The 12,385-nt window shown below is 41.6% G+C and overlaps 1 protein-coding gene across 1 annotated transcript in view; it reads left to right on the forward strand.

Moving 5' to 3' along the window:
* LOC144783477 (rab GDP dissociation inhibitor alpha-like) overlaps positions 1–12,385 on the forward strand; it is a 50,824-nt gene that overhangs the window by 452 nt on the left and 37,987 nt on the right. The window contains exon 2 of the mRNA XM_078662437.1: positions 7,254–7,350. Coding sequence (XP_078518563.1) covers positions 7,254–7,350 — 97 coding nt within the window. The remainder of the gene's footprint in view (positions 1–7,253; positions 7,351–12,385) is intronic.

Consider the following 12,385-nt stretch of genomic DNA (forward strand, 5'->3'; position numbering starts at 1 on the left):
TGAGTGCGCCTCCATCACCCCCTAGAGGAGGTGAGAACGGTTTAACTACCTGAGCCCTCAAGCGGTACCCAACCCAGTGTGTACATGAGTGTGCCTCCATCACCCCCTGGAGGAGGTGAGAACCTTTTAACTACCTGAGCCCTGCAAGCGGTACCCTACCCAGTGTGTGCATGTGAGTGCGCCTCCATCACCCCCTGGAGGAGGTGAGAACCTTTTAACTACCTGAGCCCTGCAAGTGGTACCCAACCCAGTGTGTACATGAGTGTGCCTCCATCACCTCCCTGGTACATGTGAGTGTGCCTCCATCACCCCCCTGGAGGAGGTGAGAACCTTTAACTACCAGAGCCCTGCAAGCGGTACCCAATCCAGTGTGTACATGAGTGCGCCTCCATCACCCCCCTGGAGGAGGTGAGAACCTTTTAACTACCTGAGCCCTGCAAGTGGTACCCAACCCAGTGTGTACATGTGAGTGGGCCTCCATCACCCCCTGGAGGAGGTGAGAACCTTTAATTACCTGAGCCCTGCAAGTGGTACCCAACCCAGTGTGTACATGAGTGTGCCTCCATCACCCCCCTGGAGGAGGTGAGAACCTTTTAACTACCTGAGTCCTGCAAGTGGTACCCAACCCAGTGGGTACATGAGTGTGCCCCCATCACCCCCTGGAGGAGGTGAGAACCTTTTAACTACCTGAGCCCTGCAAGTGGTACCCAACCCGGTGTGTGCATGTGAGTGCGCCTCCATCACCCCCTGGAGGAGGTGAGAACCTTTTAACTACCTGAGCTCTGCCAGTGGTACCGATCCCAGTGTGTACATGTGAGTGTGCCTCCATCACCCCCTGGTACATGTGAGTTTGCCTCCATCACCCCCTCTGGTACATGTGAGTGCGCCTTCATCACCCCCTGGTACATGTGAGTGCACCTCCATCACCCCCTGGTACATGTGAGTGCGCCTCCATCACCCCCCTGGAGGAGGTGAGAACCTTTAACTACCTCAGCCCTGCAAGCGGTACCCAAACCAGTGTGCCCATGAGTGTGGGGGACATTGCTGGTCACAATAGAACATGCTCAGATCAGATGGAGTTTTGTATGTTAATATTATGTGTTACTTTAAGACAACATGTAATAACAAAGAATGTTTACTCCCCTCAGAGAACATGCACATGGGTCAATGTTGTATATTCTAACTTTTTTGCATTTGAATGATTTTCCCATAATGTTGATTATGCAGATATGGTTGTAATAATTTTGTTTTGGTTCGTAGGGGCCGATTCACAGAACTAATTTACGACAAAATCCTAAACTTATTACTTTTGGTATTCACAGAAGGCATTTAGTAGTCTTAAATTAGGATTTTGTCTTAAATTAGGATTTTGTCTTAAATTAGGATTTTGTCCTAAATTACGATTTTGTCTTAAATTAGGATTTTGTCCTAAATTAGGATTTTGTCTTAAATTAGGATTTTGTCCTAATTTAGGATTTTGTTTTAAATTAGAATTGTGTCCTAAATTAGGATTTTGTCTTAAATTAGGATTTTGTCCTAAATTAGGATTTTGTTTTAAGTTAGAATTTTGTTATAAATTAGGATTTTGTCTTAAATTAAACTTAAGACAAACTTAAGTTAAACTTAAATTTAATTTAAGACATAATCCTAATTTAAGACAAAATCCTAATTTAGGACAAAATCCTAATTTAAGACAAAATTCTAATTTAGAATAAAATCCTAATTTAAGACAAAAAAACTTAAGACAAAATCCTAACTTGAGACTACTCAAATGCCTTCTGTGAATACCAAAAGTAGTAAGTTTAGGATTTTGTCTTAAGTTAGTTCTGTGAATCGGGCCCTGAATGTTTATTTATGACCCACTTAGATTAAAAATTGCAGAGTTTTGAAGGGGAGAAGCTCCCCTCTGCATGAAACTGGTCTCAAGGAACACTAAATTGATACAATGAGTAAAATTATACACTGTGGAAATATCTAGTTCTGCTCCATCTGATGAAAGACATTGTACCTCTACCCCACATTGGCCACCCTCTCCAATTCTTCTACTCTGTGACTGCACTGCTAATCTCTTCTTTTTCATGTTTCTGTCTCCTGCACTTCGTCAAGCCTTTGATCTCATTATAAAATGGACGCCAGCAGTGGGATACCCTCATGGCTCAGCTCACGGTACTTTCCTACCTCGCCTCTCCTTAGATCATAGGTGTTTTTCTCAGTCTTTTGCTCCCACAAATCTCCCTACATGAGCACTTGGGAGATCTTATGTGCCATCCTTATTGTTGTCCCATCAGGTATCCCCCCTTTTTTGGAGTACTAATTTTGAGTCCTCCACCATCTCAATTCTCCCCCCAGCTGTTTATGTTCCACTCACAAGGGATCAGGTTGCTTAGAGAGGAAAAACATATATGTAACAATCTGGCCACCAAACAATATACTACTTGTAATGAAGAGACCTGGCCTCACCTTTTGTAGACCAACCTGAGAGCCATTTTAAATCAACTATTGAATTCCCTCATGTCTGGAGACAATGTGTATCTTCTACAGCAAGAATAATGCCTCACCCACTCTGTGTTACATGAGGATTGTTTCATTATCAGATAGGCATGAGTTTGAATGCACACTTAAACAAGCATTGCCTAAGACAAAAGTTCTCTTTTCTTTTTGCTGATAATATGCAGAATCAGCAAAAAAATAAAAACATGTAAAAGGCAAAATGATGCAGCTGCATTATTCAGTAGTTGAGTGCCTATGGAATGATACAAATACCATTTTTAGTTTTTTATTTACCAGTCAAAGATGGCAGATGCAACTTGAATAAGTACATTAAAGAAATTAAATGTTATTGGTGTGAAAGCTCTTTCTGGATAGCAAAGCAGCCTGGCAAACAAAAGCAGCTGCTGGGCCACCCAAAACATTACAATTACACTAATGACTGACATGACTATGAGGGATGGGGTAGCGACAAAGGGGCGGTGGGGGAAGGAAGATGAAGCAACAGGGAGCTGGCGGGATGAGGCAGCAACAGAGGCGCAAAAGTGCTTTTTGGAATGCGTGCAGCTGAGCAGCAAATGGAAACTGCTGGGACCTCCCCTAAAAATTGTAATGCAACAACCAATCAGAGTTGGGCCTTTGGGGGAGGTTTAATCAGCACACTAACGATACCAAGAAAACACATGCATTTTCTTGGAGTGTTTAATCAAAAAGAAAAAAGTAGTTCCCTACATGCGAGCAGCGAAAGGTCACAAGTCAGCCAATCAGAAGGATGGCAATGAGGCTACGCTTCAGGGGAGGGACAAACACAAGGGGCCCGATTCACAGAACTAACTCAAGACAAAATCGTAAACTTACTACCATTTTGATATTCACAGAAGGCACTTACTCATTTCAGTATTCACAGAAGTTAGGAGTCCTAACTTTACTACTCATAAACTAAGAAAAATCCTAACTTTAACCCCTTCGATGCTCATGACGGAACGGTTCCGTCATGAGCGTCGGTTGAGCTGTGCTCATGACGGAACCGTTCTGTCATGAGCCCTTAGGCTCAATAGAACGCTCAGCACAGCACGAAAATTCGCGCCGCGCTGAAGTGGTTAAGACTTTCGGTATTCACAGAAGGCAATTAGGACTCCTAACTTCTGTGAATACCAAAATGAGTAAGTGCCTTCTGCGAATACCAAAATGAGTAAGTGCCTTCTGCGAATACCAAAATGAGTAAGTGCCTTCTGCGAATACCAAAATGGTAGTAAGTTTAGGATTTTGTCTTAAGTTAGTTCTGTGAATCAGGCCCAAGAAGAGGAAGTGAAGCCATTGAATAAGAAGCAAGCAAAATAGAGTGACTATAAAATTAACCAATGGTAAACAGTGGGAGGGCTGTGAGCCCACTGTAAGATTTTTGATATGCCCCACAAGAGGTATTTCGCACACAGAGAGCAATACCTAAAAATAGGAGTTGGCAAGAAAAATAGAACTAGAAGAACAGTTGACCTTCGACCTTTGTCTATCAAAGAGGAACATATGGACTGATAGATTTCCATTGCCTAAGGTAGAAGAAATGTTAGGTCAAACGAGATGAACCAAGGGGGTTATCATCACTAAGTTAAACTTTTCACCACTAAGTTAAACTTTTCACCACTAAGTTAAACTTTTCACCACTAAGTTAAACTTTTCACCACTAAGTTAAACATTTCACCAAATACAGTTGCATTATGAGTGAGTGTTTGCAATTTAAGTGTAAACCTTTTGGCCAGAAATCTGTAGGAGCTGTGGGCCCGATTCACAGAATGAACTTAAGACTCAATCCTAAACTTACTACTATTTTGGTATTCACAGAAGTTAGGATTTTGTCTTAAGTCTGTCTTAAGTCTGTCTTTAGTTTGTCTTAAGACAAACTTAAGATAAACTCCTAACTTCTGTGAATACCAAAAGTAGTAAGTTTAGGATTGAGTCTTAAATTCATTCTGTGAATCGGGCCCTGTGTTTTCAGTGATTAATGAATGCTTTATATAAGGAGCAAGACACAATCAGATATTTTCAGGCTATTGTATAGATCCCGAGAACAGATGACGCAGAATGTAAGAGGAGGAGGTTAAGGAAAGTTTTGAGTTAAATACAATAAACTTGTGATAGATGTGGACTCTAGCAGTGGGGCTTGGTGAGATTCACCTACAATGGCTGGTTGATGCCCCTACACCTATGAATAATGGAGAGCTCTGACAGCTCTTGAGACTCACATGCATGATTGCCAGATCTGTAAAGCCCTTTATGGATAAGCCTAATACTTGTGACAGTGGATGAAAAAGAATGCAATTTAGATGAAATAAAATGTATTGACAAACGTTTGAAGATGCGTTGAAAAATGGATTCAACCCCTCGAGGATTGCAATCAAAGATGGGTAGCACCTGATGAAACCAATAAGAGAAAGGCCCTGTGTTATCACATCATAATTTAACCACTCACAATATCACATTTGATCAATAGTGTTCACCACAACAGAGCAACAGAGGACCAACAGACAACCAACAGAGGAGCATCAGAGGACCAACAGAGGAGCAACAGAGAACTAACAGAGGAGCAACAGAGAACCAACAGAGGAGCATCAGAGGACCAACAGAGCACCAACAGAGCACCAACAGAGCACCAACAGAGAACGAACAGAGGAGCAACAGAGAACCAACAGAGAACCAACAGAGGAGCAACAGAGGAGCAACAGAGGAGCAGCAGAGGACCAACAGAGCACCGACAGAGCACCAACAGAGCACCAACAGAGAACCAACAGAGGAGCAACAGAGAACCAACAGAGAACCAACAGAGAACCAACAGAGAACCAACAGAGGAGCAATAGAGGAGCAACAGAGGAGCAACAGAGGAGCAGCAGAGGACCAACAGAGCACCAACAGAGCACCAACAGAGCACCAACAGAGAACCAACAGAGAACCAACAGAGAACCAACAGAGGAGCAACAGAGAAGCAACAGAGCACCAACAGAGGACCAACAGAAAACCAACAGAGGACCAACAGGGGAGCAACACAGCACCAACAGAGCGCCTTCGGAGCACCAACAGAGAACCAACAGAGGAGAAAGTTAGGTAAAGGTTCAACAAAGTTCTCATGGTCACGGTTTGGTGTTCTTGGAAAAGCAAAAAGAAATGATAAGATGAGATTATAGAAATGCCTGGGCCTACTGTGCTGCCAAGAATTCAACATTAGGACTTTCATCTTTGGAGAGGATGATACAAAGGATCCCATTCCAGATGGTTTCCTGGCTAGTTGAGGGGTTCTGAAAAGGGATGTATGACGTTACAACTCATACTTTTACAACGCATACCATTACAACGAAATTTTTACAACGCAAAAACTATTACAACGCATGTATTTACAACGCATGTTTTTACAACGCAGGTACCATTACAACGCATACATTACAACGTAAGTATTTGTAAATATATATTAATTTTTTTAATTTAAATTATTATAATTTAATTTAATTTAATTTAATTTAATTTAATTTAATTTATTTTAATTTAATTTCATTTCATTTCATTTCATTTATTTAATTTCAATTTAATTTTTTTTTATTTTTACCCTGTACCCCTGTACCCCAAAAACTCAAAACTGACCCTGAACCCTAAAAATACCCCTGTACCACAAAATCCCAAAACTGACCCTAAACCCTAAAAATACCCCTGTACCCCAAAAACCCAAAACTGACCCTGAACCCTAAAAATACCCTTTTATCCAAAAACCTAAAACTGACCCTGAACCCTAAAAATACCCCTTTACCCAAAAACCCAAAACTGACCCCAAACCCTAAAAATACCCCTGTACCCCAAAACTGACCCTGAACCCTAAAAATATCCTTTTACCCAAAAACCTAAAACCGACCCTAAACCCTAAAAATACCCCATTACCCAAAAACTGAAAACTGGCCCTGAACCCTAAAAATACCCCTTTACCCAAAAACTGAAAACTGACCCTGAACCCTAAAAATACCCCTTTACCCAAAAACTGAAAACTGACCCTGAACCCTAAAAATACCCCTTTACCCAAAAACTGAAAACTGACCCTAAAAATACCCCATTACCCAAAAACTGAAAACTGACCCTGAACCCTAAAAATACCCCATTACCCAAAAACTGAAAACTGACCCTAAACCCTAAAAATACCCCTTTACCCAAAAACTGAAAACTGACCCTGAACCCTAAAAATACCCCATTACCCAAAAACTGAAAACTGACCCTGAACACTAAAAATACCCCTTTACCCAAAAACTGAAAACTGACCCTGAACCCTAAAAATACCCCTTAAAAAAAACCAAACATATAACATTTTAAATATAATTATATACTTACCAATACTTACGTTGTAATGGTATGCGTTGTAAAGGTACCTGCGTTGTAAAAACATGCGTTGTAAATACATGCGTTGTAATGGTATTTGCGTTGTAAAAATTTCGTTGTAATGGTAGTGCGTTGTAAAAGTTGCGTTGTAAAGGTGGTTTCCCTCTGAAAAGTGGTTTGGTCAAAAGAGGAAAAGAGGTAGATCTTTCAGTCCATCCTACCCTGAAAGCAGTAACTCGCTTCTCACCTCACCGGCAACCTTCCTTGTCTCTGTTACCAATCCGGCCATGGGTAGAGCGACTCGTACCTGAATAGATGCCGGCAAGCACAGTTATTACAGCTTGGCTCTACACCTGCTCTTGTTCAATGATTACATCCTAGGTTGACAGTCTGATCCCATCTTGATTTTGTTTCTGCAGCTCTACAAAATGTTTCATGCGGTTGGATCGCCAGAAACGATGGGACGGGGCAGAGAGTGGAATGTCGACCTAGCACCAAAGTTTCTGATGGCCAATGGTAAGAGAACGGCAAAGCGCTGTTTGTAAAAAGTGACTTTTAAGGTGGTTGGATCTAATTTCTAAACTGGATGTATCTCCAAACTACTACAGTGGCAGAGAACTCTACATTGCCCTGCAATAGTGGTAAATCTATCACCGGTGGAAAGGACATTTGCATTAGATAAACTCTAAATCAAGCCATAAGCTTGTGGCAATATCAGATTGTTCTATTTCATATCACGTAGTCACCCAAACCAGCTCAAATTCTGGTATCTCCATTCACTATTATAGCCTTAGAGCCCGCCGTAGTGTGCTATACCGGCTATTAAAGGCCTGCTCCAGCGTTAAACATAGGAGAGGGACTTTAATAGCCGGTATAGCCCAGCTACAAGGGCTATAATGCTATCAGAACATTCTACCACTAGAGGGCAGAATGTTCTAAACAACATTGGAATGTTGCTCTGCGGGCCTTTACCAGCCCGTAGAAGCACGGAGCACTCCATTGTCTGCAATGGAGTGCTCCACATTCCAATGTTCTAATACACAGTAGTGAAAAATCCATGTATTCTATACAAAGTTTTCTCAGTGCAGTATTGGCCAAATGAGGTCCATCCCACATATATATGTGAAAAATGCAGCAGGTAAACATTTTGCACAACTACAAAAACATACAATGTTACAATTTGCAAAGAGGAACAGTGTAAGGCATGTATGCATGGGAGATAAGTATGTCTTAATCATTTCTAGCAAACACAACAAGATGATGGACGGAATGCTGAAACTTTTCAAACACTCAAGAGATCAGGGTTAAATCCATCAATGTTTTGCTCACCACGCCACCCCAGTTTGGATTCAGCCATATGCAAATCAGCCTTGACCCGGTTCCTCATGGGAACAGTCCAGCCCGAACTGCCAGGCCAGGTCCTCCCTGGACCGGAAACAAGCATCAGTAGGACCAGGTTCGAGGTATCAACCCCGCATCAGACACTCAAGCTTGAATCTAGTTACAGCGAGCAAGGGTGCCATGTCTGGATATACCCTTGACCACTTAGGTCGAACATAGCAAACACAATAAAATGATGGACGGAGTGCTGAAACTTATCAAACACTCACCCCCAGTCAAGAGATCTGGGTTAAATCCATTGCTATTTTGCTTACAATGCCACCCCAGTTTGCATATAGCTAGGACCAAACTGGGTTTACATGTAGTGCAGGGATCTTTTTCCTTATGAACTATTTCAACAAATGTTATAAAAAAAAAATTAAGGTCTACCATGTTTTAACTACTTCAAGCTGTATTGTCTGTGACACAGTGTTTTTCCTTTGAATTCTGGTCTGCACTGCAGACTATTTGGTAACCTTGATTTATGTATTTATTTATTTATTATTTGAAAAGTTTTATATAGCGCTGGCTAGACCCGGAGGTCTCAGAGCGCTTTACAAGAGGATCAGCGAGTTACAGGTTACATCTATACTACTATTATAAGGTAGAACTTTGAGGCTTTGAGGCAGGTAAACTCGGGAACCACAGCGCCAATCCACACACCCGATACATCTTTGTAATCCCCAGGGTATGCAGATGGACATAGACTATATAAAGTAAAAAAATACGTTATATTTAAAAAAAATTACATTAAAAAAGTAGTCCCTGAGAAGTAGCGCCGGCCGCGACCTGCGTGCTCACGTCAGGAGCGCGTGGAGGAGCGGCGGACATGGCGCGGGGGAGGAGTGGTGATGAGCGGCCGGTGAGGAGCAGCAGACCGGGCGGACATATCGCGTGGGAGGAGCGGTGACGAGCGGCCGGTGAGGAGCAGCGGACCGGCGGGAAGAGAGGTGAGCGGCGGAGCGGTGAACTGAGGAGCGTCGAAGAACAGAGGTGAGAGGCGGAGCGGTGAACTGAGGAGCGGCGGCTGAGGTAAGGCTCCGGGGGACAATGTCGGGGCAGGCGGGGGATTCATAGCGCCTCAACACGGACAATGTTGGGGCAGGCGGGGGTCGGGGCAGGCGGGGGACGGGGACTTAGGCACATTCTGTTGACAGACCGTGGTAGAGGCCTTTTCATAGTGGTAAGTCTGTCACCCAAGCTGGGCTGCGTTGATAGGTTCACCGGATTTCGAAAATCAAACAGTGGAACATTGCATAAACAAGGAAGTAAGACTGCAATTTATCATCGATCAGTGGGCACAGAATAACTTAACCAAAAGTGATCAGCATCATAAAAAACACTAACAGTGAGTCACTAAAAGGAATTAAATGCAACGTTTACATACAGTGTCCTCTGTTTTATACTGCCATAATTGTGTACTTTTCAGCATTTCACAAGGTAAGGCTCCGGGGGACAATGTCGGGGCAGGCGGGGGTCGGGGCAGCCGGGGGACAGGGCGGGCAGGGGCCCAAAATGCTGGACAATGTCAGGGCAGGCGGGGGTCGGGGAAGCCTGATTGCTCCCAGGCAACGTCGGGACGGGCTGCTAGTAGTTACATCAATGAAATCAAAGAATCACGGAGGGAGGAGGAGGGGGAGGGGGAGGGAAGGAAACACAACAGGGAAACGAGGAAAACAATGTCAGATGGCCGTCTAGGTAGGTGTCGGCCGAGGGGGTGATGCCTTGTCTTTTGTAGAACTGTGACCTTAATTTTGCGAAAGAACTTGACGAAATATATAACAGCAATGGAACACCCTCTTGACACACAAGTAACGCAAAGTAGTGCATAGCGCAACTTTGCTTTACTTTGTGAAACTACACAATCCTGATAGTTGATCCCAGCACTTTGCATCAGGTTTACATTACAGAAGTAATACAAACCCAATGCAAAGTGTTAGCACATCTGGGCATGAGGCTTTAGAAGATGTATCTCTGCTACAGACCATGCTGTCTGAGAGCCAAAGGTGTGTACTGAAGAAGTTAAATGAACTACTTTTTTGTGTTAGTTAAAAGCTTATTCATTTTTATCAAGGCTAGAAGGAATCTGTTTCGCCTTGGCCAAAGTGGTACATTAGAAGCACTTACTGGGGAAGGGTACAATGCCCCCCCCCGCACAACATTACTATTAGAGTACTTTGAACAGTAAGTAGATAAACATAACCTTGAATCATCCAACAACTTGAGGCATTACTTCTGAAAACTTAGCTACCATTGTTGAGAAGAACATAGGAATGTAGACATAACAGATGCAAATGCAGCAAGTAACTTGCAAGCAAGGTCAGGGTCCTGAGAGTGATAGCGTCACATAGTAATGAATGTGCTAAAGGATTCATGTACAAAGAAGTGCTTTTAAGGACAGAGGCACAGTCAAATCAGCAATGTAATTGAAACAGAAGTTTCCAGCAACAGGGTATTCATAGGTTCATATCACCCCACAGATGCTTGTCACATGCAACCCTAAAAGGGAGAAGTGATGGACAGAGAAACAGCCCATTGTATCAACCACATTAAGATAGGATCATCAGCTGGAGAAAAAGATGACACTTCTATCTGTAGGACAAACAGAAAATTATAGAATGCATCCTTGTCCGTGAAGTGCTGGTGACATAAAGTTAGCCTGTAAGATGCAAAGACTGCAACTCCATTAAGAAGGTGCCAGAATACCCCTAAGGATTTGCAGAGTTGTCCAATAAATATGCAATGGCACATTATCAAAGCTTGTTCTCGACGTAGTGTAGTTCTTTCCAATAGGCTTCAGAACTGACAAAGTTATAGTAAACACAGAAAAATATGTTTATATGATGTTAGAAAACTGTTACCTATGACAGAAAAGATATCATGCACTACTTTATCGACTGCACCTTTTTCTTTTTCGCCGAGCAGTTTTTCTTTGAATCAAACCACAAGTTAAAACAGGAGGAACATTTCTCTTTTTTCATACAAGAACTGTACCTGAAAGAAATTCATTTAAATTCATATATTTGCATCATGGTTTTTTTTCACAAAATGAAGGTCAAATTTCAACAACCATCTTTGGTACAGTTTCCCAACACTATAGGTGGTAATAATATATGATTCTGTGGGTTGCATGACAGAATATATATATATTTTTTGTCCTCATTTGTCAATATGCAAGACCATATCAGAAAAGGGGTCAATTTTTACTTGGACAGGGGTACCCGGTCTCTCCGTAAGGCAGGGGATGTTATAGACATCCCGGGATTTTAGGAGTGATATCCCGCCCCCCCCCCCCCCCCCCGTCCGGTCAAAAGGATAATTTCACTGAAACAAGCAAATAAAATAGTGGCTCTGACACAGACAAGCCGAAACCTGTGAGGCATTGACAGAATATTGATAACAGAATTGTCTTCAAAAATGTAGAGTTTACATACATTGTATGTAACCTACCAAGATCTCGAGTTAAACATATTGAAACAGCTTTAAAAATAGTGAACAAATCTATATAAGAAAAAATATATGATGCAATTAAAAAACTTAAATTAATATAAACATATTTTACATTAATAACATGAACTAAATATGCAAAACAATTATATGTATTAAAAATATGAAAATAATATTTAAACAACAAAAGAATTGCATTCAAAAAGGTAACAATGACAGCAGTTTAAATTAGCAATTGTATATTAACAAAAACATATATCAAAATAATGTTTTTATGTAATTTAATTTAAAAAAAACTTTTTTATCAATAATATAAACATCAAAGAAAAACTTAAAAATAAAAAATTAATAATCTAAAATAAACAACACTTGGAAAAGCGTTGGACTATAATGTCATTATATTTACAATTCCCACTCCAACGTAAGAAAGCTCAGGAAAAATGTTGTATCTTTGAGAGGTTAGATTTACTATTCTCACTCCAATCTAAACAACTGTAGGGAACGTGTTGGACTTTGGAGGTGTTAGATTTAGTATTCCCACTCTAGCGTAAGCAAAATCGAGAACATTGTTGGAGTATGGAGATTTTAGAGTTACTATTCCCACTAGAATCTAAGCAACAGTAAGGAAAGGGCTGGACTTTGGAGGGGTAATGATTACTAGTTCCACTCCAACTATGCAACTGTAGGGAAAGTGTGGGACTTTGGGGGGTTATAAATGTACTAT

Source organism: Lissotriton helveticus, chromosome 9 (assembly GCF_964261635.1).
Source record: "Lissotriton helveticus chromosome 9, aLisHel1.1, whole genome shotgun sequence".
Classification (NCBI taxonomy): domain Eukaryota; kingdom Metazoa; phylum Chordata; class Amphibia; order Caudata; family Salamandridae; genus Lissotriton; species Lissotriton helveticus.